The 14,439-nt window shown below is 38.1% G+C and overlaps 1 protein-coding gene across 1 annotated transcript in view; it reads right to left on the minus strand.

The window, feature by feature from the left end:
* The window catches only part of LOC110461426 (DNA-dependent protein kinase catalytic subunit-like), a 105,055-nt gene that overhangs the window by 63,100 nt on the left and 27,516 nt on the right, over nt 1-14,439 (minus strand). The window contains exons 20-39 of the mRNA XM_021514871.1: nt 14,226-14,348; nt 13,454-13,573; nt 11,147-11,303; nt 10,721-10,839; nt 10,289-10,481; nt 9,747-9,958; nt 8,550-8,657; nt 7,778-7,876; nt 7,485-7,609; nt 6,691-6,785; nt 6,395-6,497; nt 5,773-5,897; nt 5,273-5,342; nt 4,585-4,772; nt 2,854-3,004; nt 2,469-2,550; nt 2,118-2,240; nt 1,745-1,839; nt 746-923; nt 58-165 (exon numbers count right to left, since the gene is read on the minus strand). Of these exons, the coding sequence (XP_021370546.1) occupies nt 58-165; nt 746-923; nt 1,745-1,839; nt 2,118-2,240; nt 2,469-2,550; nt 2,854-3,004; nt 4,585-4,772; nt 5,273-5,342; nt 5,773-5,897; nt 6,395-6,497; nt 6,691-6,785; nt 7,485-7,609; nt 7,778-7,876; nt 8,550-8,657; nt 9,747-9,958; nt 10,289-10,481; nt 10,721-10,839; nt 11,147-11,303; nt 13,454-13,573; nt 14,226-14,348 (2,574 nt within the window). The remainder of the gene's footprint in view (nt 1-57; nt 166-745; nt 924-1,744; nt 1,840-2,117; nt 2,241-2,468; nt 2,551-2,853; nt 3,005-4,584; nt 4,773-5,272; nt 5,343-5,772; nt 5,898-6,394; nt 6,498-6,690; nt 6,786-7,484; nt 7,610-7,777; nt 7,877-8,549; nt 8,658-9,746; nt 9,959-10,288; nt 10,482-10,720; nt 10,840-11,146; nt 11,304-13,453; nt 13,574-14,225; nt 14,349-14,439) is intronic.

Here is a 14,439-nt window from a genome sequence, read left to right on the forward strand (position 1 = left end):
AAAATAATTGAAAATATAGTACAACGATAACTGTGACAATATAATGTTAAAACTTACCTGTAATCCCAGGTGGAAACTGAGAGCCAGCATGTCCTTCATCAGAGTGTGAACCACTGGTGTTAGTGTTATGGCCTCCAGACCCCCACCATTCCTACACACCACACCCTGGGGAAAACACAAGCAAAGCTAATCACAACATCTATACATCTCCACACTGACAAACATGGCGACTGATCGAAACACATTGATGAGTTAATACAATGATTTTTAAAATTGCATGAAAAATCATAAATCAATGAAAGCTAAAATGTAATAACTTAAAATTTGTACAAATGCAATGTTTAAGATAAATTTAAATTAAATCCATTTGTACAATTTGGTATCCCCACACCAACACCATAAGAATGTTTCCAATCTAATATGATTGACATCCATTGACATCCATGTAGACCCTGTGTGTGTGGATGGGGGGGGGGGTTCGCACCACCTTTTGTACAATTTTGAATCCCCAGAATCTAGTGAAACTTCTAGTCAAGTTTAGCTAATTTCTAATCAGCGCTTTAGAAGAAGTCCTGTGAAAAAATTGCTTACATATGGACAACAGAGGCCATGGTACAGCATATGCTCACGTTGGTCCTTTGGACCAGGGGAGATAATAAATATATGCAGGTCTTGAAAGTCTTTCCGGCTCACCAAAACATTATATCATATCACTATGCACAAGCTTCAAATAAAGTAAGTGTACCTGGAAAACATTGTCAAATAGTTTCTGTGCCAAGTCACTGGCTTTCCCTGACCCTAAGTGGACACTTGTCATCAGGCCAGCGGTGTGGAGCTGGTGGTATCCTCCCAGTAACTGTTGTAGGTAGATAGAGTCCAGTTTCAGGTCACTCAAGGTCAATGGTAGGTAGCCAGATAGATCCCTGTGTACAGGAAAAGGAATTAAATATTACAGCATTTACATCTGTATAAGCCACACATAGTATTATTTTTCTCCACTGAAGTCGTAAAACATTCTTAGGAGTGGAAAAGATTAGGGAGGTACCAAAATATTATTAGGAGTTGAATAGGCAGGCAGACACTGAAACATTCTTAGAAATGTAATTATTAACGTAGGGTGACAATCAATTAGATATCTATCTTTTATCATTTTCCTTAACTGACATATAATATGACCATTCCTTTACTGAACAGGGCAGTCTTTTTGTCAACTTCAAATACTTTGTAGTAATTGACAACTCTTCCGACACAATAATTTAACAACCTCCAAACCTACAAATTTAGTACAGTACAAATATCTACTTTAAATCACAATATCACCAGTTTCACAAGTTATGGCCTTAAAAGTAATAAAAGTCTTCCCTGTTTCTACCGTGTGAAGCTACACACCTACACAGGTTTTTGTTCTGTCTTAACCCCTGTGTGGACACCCTGTCTATAGGACACCCTGTCTATAGGACACCCTGTCTATAGGACACACCCTGTCTATAGGACACCCTGTCTATAGGTTGGTCTCCATGATCCATTGAGAACACTTTTACTTAAGGACCATATCAAAAATGGACCACAATTGGCTCGTCTCCCTCTTTAATTTTTGCCACTAAAAAGTAAATATGGTTACAATTTGTTCTCGCCTCTTTATGTTTATTACAAGAATATGACAATAAAGCCGATAGGCAGTTTTCGTCTCATTCTAAATACTAAACACTTGTAATTAACCTTGACTGTAAGGCTGCATACAAACCTCCTCCCAGACAGGGTCTTAGTAAACTGATGCTTCATGTTGTCAAATAATTTGGTTGGCAGCTTTTTTGACATCACCATCATCACCTGTTCCATCTGTAACAGTGACCATAGAGTGTTACATCAATCTCAACTCAATCATCAACTCTCCTGACCTTGACATAAAGGTTATTTAATTGGTATACAAGATATAATTATAAGAGATGTTATGATATGGAACTATCCTCAGTTGATCAAACTTATGACCTGGACAAGATTGTAGTAATTGTGCAAATCTATAATTTCAATTCCAAGGATCTTAGAAATGAAACATATCTTGGGTCTACAGTCTCCCTATGATATTTATATATGAAATTAATGTTGAGCTGACTTACCTCCCTTGGTAGATTTTTCATCACTTCTACCTCACCGAGATTGAAGCCAACAGAGCCAGGCTCCACCACACACATACACACCATTTCCCAGAGTGCACCACTCCAAATCTCTGGATGTACTGCCTGTCACCAATGATGATTAAATCACTATCATTTTGTGTCACAGATTTGTAATTAGAGTGTATGATGCATGTTAGTGATTTCGTCATCAAACTGATGGATTCATTCAAAACAATATTTGCTCTAAGATTTTTCATGATGTTCACTCGATTTAAAACTATTTGTATCACATTCACTTCAGATCCTGGTCTCTTTTTCCCTGCTTAACATCCTAATTTAACCTCACATCACCTTATTCAGGTCCTTCGCTCCAGATGTTGCAACCACCACAGACAGGAAGTTCAGAAGCCGGACTACAACTGTACACTTTTCCCTATAAACACATAAATAACTGAAGTCTTGAAACAAATATTTTAATCCTTATTTTAGAAAGATCTTTGAATCTACATGTTCATCAATATGTCAATACATACAAATTACCAGGCTATAAAAGCAATCCACATGTTTGATACTGCTATTGATACGTATAGTAAACTTTAATTCAGATTATAGAAACAATGTTACTAAAATACATAAATGCCTAAATAGCTGATATGTGTGAGCATAAAGTTTAATTTTATGTAATTGATTCAAATCAAGCTTTCATGTGTCCAACCTATTTATGAAAGAAATTCACCTATTGAATTCATCTATCTCCCGAGGAGTGAAGAAGGTTGTCTCTGGCTGGTTAGGGAACAGATTGGCAACAGTCTCAATGTCGGCCAAGGCTATGTTGTCCACAAAGTAGGTTGCTGCCTTAAATACATTGGTCTGGTTCATGCCAACACCTGTTGGTAGACAACACAGCATTATATTACATATATATACATATATACAACATTTCTGTTAACACTGTAGTTGAATAGATAAACTAGAAAATGTCTTTAAGACATAAATACCCTAGTTTTCATGCAAATAAATGTCAGTTTGACCAATTCCTATAAATAGTAATGGTGACCTTGGCCTTGACCATAAATACCTGAAATACCAAATCTTTCAAGGAATTCTCACACTTGACATCTTTCAAGGAATTCTCACACTTGACATCTTTCAAGGAATTCTCACACTTGACATCTTTCAAGGAATTCTCACACTTGACATCTTTCAAGGAATTCTCACACTTGACATCTTTCAAGGAATTCTCACACTTGACATCTTTCAAGGAATTCTCACACTTGACATCTTTCAAGGAATTCTCACACTTGACATCTTTCAAGGAATTCTCACACTTGACATCTTTCAAGGAATTCTCACACTTGACATCTTTCAAGGAATTCTCACACTTGACATCTTTCAAGGAATTCTCACACTTGACATCTTTCAAGGAATTCTCACACTTGACATCTTTCAAGGAATTCTCACACTTGACGTTTGTATAAAGTTAGACCAAATGCATAAAGAGATTCAGTTGCTTAATGACACTGAATCAGGATTGGAGAAGACGAGGACAAAACACAACAGAAATGGGTAACACTAATGTGTCCTCTCCCGATAAAATGATACAGAGGGGGGAGGTTGGTGGGGTCGGATAAGAATCCTTTAGAAAATGGATTTATTAAAAAAATACTCTTGGTTCCGAATCCCTACTGTTATTGATATGAATGTTGTTCACTGTAATGAAAATTGAAACAAGAGGCCCGGAGGGCCTGTATCGCTCACCTGAATATTTGAGCAGTCATTGCAAAATATTCTCATTAAATATTATCCTGTACTACAAATATTTCACTTACAAACTTTGTCGGCTCTATCTGTTGAAACTACCAGCCAAATATTATTAAATGTTTGACATATTTGACCCCTGTGACCTTATAAGGAGATATAGGTTATTTTCGTTTTTAAACTTTGCCAGGCGCCATCCCAAGTCATTTAATTGTTTGACATATTTGACCCCTGTTACCTTGTAAGTAGGTCAAGGTCATTTTCTTTTTTTACAGTTTGTCGAGCTCTATCCCAGGAAAACACCAACCAAATATGAAGATTCTATAAATTTCAGTTCTTCAGAAGAAGTCATTTGAAGTGTTTGACGCATTTGACCCTTGAGACCTTGAAAGTAGGTCAAGGTCATTTTCATTCTCAAAACTTTTTCTTGCTCTTACCCAAGAAGCTACCAGCCAAATATGAAGATTCTATACCTTTCAGTTTTTCAGAAGAAGGTCATTTTCATTCAACTTTGCCAAGCTCCTACCAACAAAGTTTTCAGCCAAATATCATGACTCTAGGCCTGTTCGTTCTTCAGAAGAAGTTATTTAAAGGAAAAGTTGACGGACGACGGATGCCGCACCATGACATAAGCTCACTTGGCCTTCAGGCAGGTGAGCTAATAAAATGATACAAACTAAGCAAACTTCTTAAGGGTTAAAGTCCTTACCTCCAAACACATCCACAGGTGTGAGCAAGTTTTCCCCAAACACTGTGGTGTAACAGTCGAGGGCAGCCAGGAGTGTATCGAACCAAGTCAGTGTGGAGGATAGAGAGAAGGTATCACTGACAGACATCAGGGTAGGGCACGCCACTAACCCCACCTTAGTGTTGCTGGTGTGACCTCCTCCTTCAAACCTAGTGATTAAACAGAAATAAAGGGGTGGTTCTCGCAACATCCCCCCCCCTCCCCTAACAAGCCCCACCCCCAACAAACCTAGTGATAAAACAGACATAAAGGTGTGGTTCGCGAAACCCCCCCACTGTGCTGTGACAGAATAAAATTATATTTTTAGTAACAATGACTTTTACCGTTGACTGATGATGCCATTAGGTTACTATTCAATATAAATTAAAATTTTATGAAAAATGAAAATCTATCAAAAAAAATTAGCCACTAAAGCATTGTAATTGTTGTACAATATCGTTTATTACATTTGTACATTTTTTTTAGCACAACATACATATGTATATGTAAAAATATCATCATTATTTTAAGCTTAAACATGATATCATATAATACTGTATAAACATTGTAATTTCAAGCGGTACATTTCTATTTTCCCATTACTATTTAAGTATATACCTATACTGAGCCACATAGAAGTGACCAGGTTCCACTAGTGTTAAGGTTATACCTTGTGATGAAGTATTTCTGTTTCTCACTCTTCAAAAATGCCTGGAAATACATCTGTGTTGACTTGATACCTTAACATACAAAACATGCATCATTAACGATGGAAATCGTTATCTTTTTATACTTCTCCACAACATAATATTTTTAGTTTTTAATTATTTCATCCCCTAAAACTGTTAGGAGATCATCATATATATAATTCTGGGAGCCCCAGGGTCAATTCCCCCAGGAAAGGTTTTTTTCAGACATAGGGTTTTCTTTGCTCAGTCATACTTTTTCATTAATGAAAGAAACTTTATATATTCATAATAAAAACACGCTACAGTTTCATATTTTCAAATTAATCTCAGTTCTTCTCAACACATTGTCAGATATACATGTAACACATTTTTTGGTAACTAAGGATAACATGAGATTCAAACATGACTTAGTGCTGTACTCAAGTTATATGATTGTCAAAATATAACTAAATATAAATTGAAGACCACCACGGGACTGTACCTTGTATGAGTGGAGTCATCTTGTGTAGGAGTTTCATACACATGTGTCGGCACTCTGTCTGAGGTCGGCCACACTGACGCATAAACCATCGTACACAGATATCTATAGTGATCTTACTCCACTGACTGAAACATCATTAACATTCCATTAAAACTTCAATCACAAACATCCAACACAAGTTCCCTACATTGTCAATATCCTTATAAAAGTTTGTCACATCATCATTACAACACATTTAAAAACATAAATTCATAATTACGGAGCTAACAGAGTTAAACATGTGATGTACATAACCAAACTTTCATATACCTGTGTACATGTATGTATTTTCTGTTATGTATTTCGGTGTAGTCTGGTGTAGAGGATCATACAGATCCTGTATCTGTAAACTAATAAACATCTTAATACAAGTTCCCTACTTTGTCATCCTTCAACTTCTCTTACTCTTAGCTGGGTTTTACAATCTTCAGTTACAACTACGGTTCATTTCAGAAATAGGTGTCATTGTGTACTAATAATTTTGACACAAAGTAGCCACCATTTCTGTTTCAAAGGTTAACAGGTCTAGTATTTTTGTTAGCTTGGCTGAAGGTATTAAAGGTAATTGTAGTACTCTTCCTACCTGGGCTCTGTCCGCAGTTTACTTTCTTTCCGTAAGATGTCTGCCTTTTTACAAATGATCTTTTCTAAGTGTTCCAGGGCCTTACAAGCTTGTTCTTGTGTGCCTGGTAATGGAAAGGGAGGGAGCAAGATAGATCACAGAGGAAAAAGTGATTCCAGAGGAGACACTTAGATTGATCCCTGGAGGAAATTAGAACTGTAAGTGATAGGCATACTAATACAAAATGTACCCCCTTTGCTATAATCAATATATTCCAGATACCATTTTCATCTTACATGTTAATTGTACATAGTTACCTAATGATTTTTCGTCCTTATGTGCTATGGCCAGACTCTCAACAAAGTGAACGAGGGTCTGGAAGGTGAAAGTATCCACCAAAGTATTGTCTTCCCTGTGTAACAAAAATATTAAACGAGCACTGAACGAGAGGATCAATCCACACCAAAAACACTACTTACAGAATACATTTAGACTCATAACGACAATGATATCTATTCAAGTAAAAGGCATACACAAACACAAGTTGATAAATACTCCATCCAAGAAAAGCTACCAGTCAAACATCATGTCTCTAGCCCTTAACGTTCCATCTAATTTCACTAAATTTGTCAGGCTCAATCCCAAGAAGCTAAATATCATGACGGTGACCTTTCAGTTCTTTAGATGAAATTTAAAAGTTTTGGACATATCTGACCCCATGTAACCTTGAAAGTAGGAAGGTAATGTTCGTTCAAATTTTTTGTTTGTCTCCATCAAAGGAAGCTACAAGCAAAATATCATGATTCTAAGCCTGAAATTTCTTCATGAAAAGTTGTTTGAAGTTTTAGACATATTTGACCCTGTGACCTTCAAGGTAAAGTTAAAAGTTTTTGACATATTTAACCCCTGTAACCTTCAAGGTTAAGGTCATTTGTTTTCACAAACTTTGTTTGAATCTATCCTTTGTGTGTACTAGTCAAATATCATGACTTAAGCCCTTTTGGTTGTTATATTTATTTGACCTGTGACCTTCAGGGTTGAGGTCATTTTTTAGAGATATTGTTGAATGTTAGTACCTGAACACAATGTATACATTGTTGAATGTTAGTACCTGAACACAGTGTATATATTGTTGAATGCTAGAGCTGCACCAAGTCTCTTGAATGCACTGGGATGTAGAGCATAAGTAAAGAGTCTCTTTAACACTGACTTGGCGTTGATAGGGCTTGTCTCCATCTAAAACCAAAACATTGTCATATTTACTATACTACAGATGTATGTACAAAATATATCACTTTTCTGCTTTCAGATATTATTTTGCTTTATCAGTCAACTAAAAAACTCTTATCTAAAGAATATACAAAAGATAAAATACAACAGCCCTTAAACATGAACAATCCTTACTTTTTTGGATGTGTGCTTGACGGACCACTTCATAAATTCTCGAAGGCAAGTAGCACAGAAATCTCTTAGGCTGGTATCTGTTGGCTGAATGATACCATCCTGGAAAATACACACTCTGTATAATCACCCATAAAATGTACCCTAAGTGATACCATCCTGGAAAATATACACTCTGTATAATCACCCTTTAAATGTTCCCCAAATGATACCATCCTGGAAAAACAGTTATAATACACACTATATATAATCACCCTTAGGTAAGAGTACAGGGGATTGAACAATCTGCTGTTCTATGATACCATTGGTTTAATATGAAGTCTTTGATAAATGATTTATACTCTATATATGAAAACTATTAAATGTTTCATTTTTCCTAGTACAGTATCTTTCATTACCTTTTTTTTTTAAATCTTTTAAAAAATCAAGTTGAATTCATAACAATAAATATTTCAGGATCAAATTCATTATGTTTGTATCCTGAAACAATAGATTTCCAGCATAAATCATACAATTATAAAGGAAAGATGGGCAAGAAATTACATGAGATATGAATTGGGGGAGGGGTTTCCATACTCTACCAACGTTAACTACTTCAATCCTTTCAATTTTTTAGTAATACAGTAGAACCCCTTGCTTAGTTTTTGGAACTTTAACGTTACATCTGATCACAACCACCGTAAATTTCAAAGTTATCTCAGCCTAATTAATGTATATCTTGTCATGTTTAACTCATTAGATACTTGTGTAACGACAGACAATATCAATAACCTACAAAGATGGCGTCCAGTAGGGACATCGTTTCCACGCTCTCGGCCTTCTTGCTTCCCGTGAACCAATGGATGATCTGCATTGTCAAAGGCTCAAACAGTTGCTTAGCAACCTATAGATAGAAATTATAACAAATCATTTTATAGCATATCAAAAGGTGTACTGCAAAAATCCAACTTTAACTTCAAAATTAATGCATCATTTAATGTTTTTCGTTGGGACATTTTTGAGAGACACCATTCATCTACAGTGTCAGACTTTTCCCCAACACTATCTTACTGACCGAACCATTGTTACAAGTAGTTAAAACTGGAAATTGCTTACTACACATATGCCCTAGCTTGCTCCTTCTTTCATAGAAATGGAACTTGTAAAAGTCTGAAAAAAATGGAGCTAAATGCATAGTCTTACCAAAGTTGTTGAAATGAAAAATATAGGTCACTGTGACCTCTATTTGATATAAAGGTGTAGTACTCCTCAAGATGTATCTTTGAATAAAAATTAATGATTGTTTAACATCTATTAAACGAGCAATATCAGAGATGTAAAAATATGGAGTCTATTAAAAGTCAGTGAAGTAGAAAATATAGGTCACAGTGACCTACATGTCACATGATAGTGTGGGACTCCTGAAGGTGTATTGGCATATACAGTTTAATAGCCTATGGGAAATGTAGTATCAAAGAAATGGAGCTAAAACCAAAATCTAACCAATCATACAGATGGACATCCAGACTGACAGAATGGAAAACACTACTAGTGCCCTCTCTATATATGTGGTGTGGGTATGATGAAACTGTTAAGAGATTTTCATAAAATGACCGAAAATTGATAAATGAATATTTATTGTTCTGAATGGTTAAGCCACATCTAGATCATCACCCATCTTCCCCAGAGAAACCTAGTATCAACATGCCAATTTACTTCACCCACATTCTCCAGGCCTCAGAAACCTGGAAGAATTTCATTCCAAAGAATGTTACAAATTTTATATTTCTCCATCAAAATGTGATCATGTTCACATTGCTTTTGTCCGTATTGACTTATTCATCATGTTTAGACTGACTGGCAAGTTTAATGGGAATCATGAGGAAATTAAGGGGACAAGAGTGAACAGACGGACTTACAATTCTATACCATATGTTCTATCTTGACAGACATATTAAAAGTATTCTGTAAAAGAGTATGCCTGTATGTTTACCAGTTCTACATCACAGGCCAGTTGTAGGAGCACGGGAAACAGCTTTTTGTACAAAGGGGCCATGGAGCATCGCTTGGCCGCCTCCCCGGGCTGAGTGGCTCCCCGCCCCAAAGAGAACAGTACCAGAGAGTGAAGTAGCTCACACGCAGCCACCTTCGTCTGGCGGTCACTCGACTTGGTGGCTAACATAACAACGTGCGGCAGGAACGGATCTATTGTCAAGGAAACAAAAACAGTCTTCATCTGTACACAACAGATAATGCCCCTCAGATTAAGATAAGGTGTTACTAACGGATCAAATAGGCTGTAATGTTGTAATAGTTAACAAAGGAAATATTGATTTTATTTAATCTGTATCTAAGATATTAAAGAGACACTAAAAGTGAAAGGTTTTGTAGTGTTTAAAATAAACACTTTTAAACGTGCTAAAATACAAGCTGCAATTTCATAATCTGATATTGCCAGTGTCAATTTATTCATGTCTTATTAGCCAAACCAAAAGTCCCTTTACAAACAAAAACAACTCAGAAGCATCAACTTACCCAAATAGATGGTGGGTTTCATGTCGATGAAGGGCATGTCAAACTTAAGGTGGCGATGTGTGTCCCATGCAATGGCCTGCCTGCTGACCTCTGCCTCATTGTCCGCCAGCATGGCATGGTTCTGACTGCCCCCTAGGCCCCCTAGGTACCGCATCACACGTAGCTTCACTTGGGACAGCTCTGACTCGTAACCCTAGCAGGGCAAGATAAAACATTATAAGTCTATTAGACATTTTTATCATAGGGAATAAAATACAACTAGTATTCAAAGGTTTCTACTAATAGGACTTTATGATATATGTCACTTGAATTTTACACCTAGAAATCAAATAAAGATTTATCAAAATTCAAAATTCTAGTATACAATTACGACCCCCCTGCCTCAATTCCTGGAGAAAGTAGTAACCCATGGTAAACAGTGTTCATTTTCACCTTTTTTAGCTGATCCTTTTTGGGACCTCTGACCATCCGGACGGCTAACTTCCTCCTGCCCCGTCCTGTCTTGCTCTTGGTCATGTTTACTGTACCATCCACCGACACTTCCTCTGCCCCTGTTAGTCAAATGCATGACATATTGAACCAAACCTATCAATGTGATTATGGATTTCACTTTTAACTCTTTAGGTCATGTTGTACCAAATGTATTGACAGGATTCCCTATCTACAGAGAGGACTCCCCTGTAAGTCGTGTGACATACCAAGGGACAGGATTCCCTATCTACAGAGAGGACTCCCCTGTAAGTCGTGTGACATACCAAGGGACAGGATTCCCTTGTTCATCTGTTATTATGAGGTAAGTGTCAAGACAGTAGCTGTATCTGGTATTAGTTTTACTGTACGACTGATCGTCAGGTTTACCTTTGTCTGCTGTTTTGAGGTAGGTGTCGAGATAAGGCAGTATTTGGGAGTAGTGAGGCTGTATGACAGAGGCGGGCAATGTGTCTGACCAATACTCTAGAGCATCCAGTGCCACCTTGGCCAAGGGCAGATAACTAAGACCCATCTTCAGTGTTATCTACAAAGAAATATGAAAATGATGCAAAATTCAAAATGATGCGCAGAACCATTATTGAAGTAAATTATAAGGTACACTTCAGTTCAAGGTTATGTTGGCTATGGTCATATGATGTCAGCAATAATCAATTGTTTGACTGCTCCACTGTTTACCTGGTACCACCCCCACCACCTACTTACTTACCTGTATGACTGGTACCACCTCCACTACCTACTTACTTACCTGTATGACTGGTACCACCCCCACCTACTTACTTACCTGAATGACTGGTACCACCTCCACTACCTACTTACTTACCTGTATGACTGGTACAACCTCCACTACTTACTTACTTACCTGTATGACTGGTACCACCTCCATTACCTACTTACTTACCTGTATGAGTGGTACCACCTCCACTACCTACTTACTTACCTGTATGACTGGTACCCCCTCCATTACCTACTTACTTACCTGTATGAGTGGGACCACCCCCCCTACCTACTTTCTTTCCTGTATGACTGGTACCACCTCCACTTCCTACTTACTTACCTGTATGACTGGTATCACCACCACTTCCTACTTACTTACCTGTATGACTGGTCCCACCTCCGCTACCTACTTACTTACCTGTATGACTTGTACCACCTCCACTACCTACTTACTCACCTGTATGCCTGGTACCACCCCCACCTACTTACTTACCTGTATGACTGGTCCCACCTCCGCTACCTACTTACTTACCTGTATGACTGGGACCACCTCCACTACCTACTTACTTACCTGTATGACTGGTACCACCCCCACTACCTACTTACTTGCCTGTATGACTGGTACCACCACCACTACCAACTTACTTACCTGTATAACTGGTACCACCTCCACTACCTACTTACTTACCTGTATGCCTGGTATAACCCCCCTCCACCTATTTACCTGTATGACTGGTACCACCTCCACTACCTACTTACTTACCTGAATGACTGGTACCACCACCACCACTACCTACTTACTTACCTGTATGACTGGTACCACCACCACTACCTACTTACTTACCTGTATGACTGGTACCACCTCCACCATCTGCTGTGCAATGATCTCCTTGGGAAGGGCCAGGATGAAGGTCAGACATGAAGCAAGAAGGTCATCCTTGTACTGCTTCATCCTCACTAGAACCTGTCACAGTAGAATAGCATAGTACAACAATTACAGTACTGCTTCATCCTCACTAGAAGTACCACCTCCACTACCTACTTACTTACCTGTATGACTGGTACAACCGCCACTACCTATTTACTTACCTGTATGACTGGTACCACCTCCACTACCTACGTACTTACCTGTATGACTGGTACCACCTCCACCATCTGCTGTGCAATGATCTCATTGGGAAGGGCCAGGATGAAGGTCAGACATGAAGCAAGAAGGTCATCCTTGTACTGCTTCATCCTCACTAGAACCTGTCACAGTAGTATATCAGAGTACACCAATTACAGTACTGCTTCATCCTCACTAGAAGTACCACCTCCACTACCTACTTACTTACCTGAATGACTGGTACCACCACCACCACTACCTACTTACTTACCTGTATGACTGGTACAACCGCCACTACCTATTTACTTACCTGTATGACTGGTACCACCTCCACCATCTGCTGTGCAACGATCTCCTTGGGAAGGGCCAGGATGAAGGTCAGACATGAAGCAAGAAGGTCATCCTTGTACTGCTTAATCCTCACTAGAACCTGTCACAGTAGAATAGCATAGTACAACAATTACAGTACTGCTTCATCCTCACTAGAACCAGCTGTCACAGTAGAATAGCATAGTACAACAATTACAGTACTGCTTCATCCTCACTAGAAGTACCACCTCCACTACCTACTTACTTACCTGAATGACTGGTACCACCGCCACCACTACCTGCTTACTTACCTGTATGACTGGTACCACCACCACTACCTACTTACTTACCTGTATGACTGGTACAACCTCCACTACCTATTTACTTACCTGTATGACTGGTACCACCTCCGCTACCTACTTACTTACCTGTATGACTGGTACAACCTCCACTACCTATTTACTTACCTGTATGACTGGTACCACCTCCGCTACCTACTTACTTACCTGTATGACTGGTACAACCTCCACTACCTATTTACTTACCTGTATGACTGGTACCACCTCCACCATCTGCTGTGCAACGATCTCCTTGGGAAGGGCCAGGATGAAGGTCAGACATGAAGCAAGAAGGTCATCCTTGTACTGCTTCATCCTCACTAGAACCTGTCACAGTAGTATATCAGAGTACACCAATTACAGTACTGCTTCATCCTCACTAGAACCTGTCACAGTAGAATATCAGAGTACACCAATTACAGAACTGCTTCATCCTCACTAGAACCTGTCACAGTAGAATATCAGAGCACACCAATTACAGTACTGCTTCATCCTCACTAGAACCTGTCACAGTAGAATATCATAATACAACAATTACAGTACTGCTTCATCCTCACTAGAACCTGTCACAGTAGAATATCATAGTACAACAATTACAGACACAGAGTATTAGACTCCTGCCCTCCATTTCACTGGTTGCTAGTACTTATATTACAGTGTAAACAGATACATTGGACCACTGTTTTCATCGACTGTTTTAATGTCTTAGATACATAAAGATGACAGAGAAACAAAGGAAAGAACAAAGGGCTCTGATATATTGACAGTCTATAGGTCATCCTAACGAGAATATTATGAAAACGTTTCATTAAAATAATTCCTACAATAATCATTTTTATCCAGGAGAGGTTTATAACAATCAAATATCTTCAATAAGATTCATCAGCTTGGAAATAAATTAACTTTGATATCACAATCAAATAAGTTAAAGAAAATATAAAATGATAGCTAAAAGTTATTTCAAAGTAAAGACGTGTACCTCTTTAGAGAATTTTTTCATGAGTAGGTAAGAGCTGTCACGCTGTTGTGTCCCTGCAATCACCTGCTGGTCAACATCCATAAAGTCAGCTGACTTGTTAGGGGAACCGGTACCCATGACATCCTGTACATCATAGTAATTAATGTCATATATATATATCATCCTGTACATCATAGTAATTAATGTCATATATATATATCATCCTGTACATCAT

Source organism: Mizuhopecten yessoensis, unplaced genomic scaffold, assembly GCF_002113885.1.
Source record: "Mizuhopecten yessoensis strain PY_sf001 unplaced genomic scaffold, ASM211388v2 scaffold10619, whole genome shotgun sequence".
Taxonomy (NCBI): domain Eukaryota; kingdom Metazoa; phylum Mollusca; class Bivalvia; order Pectinida; family Pectinidae; genus Mizuhopecten; species Mizuhopecten yessoensis.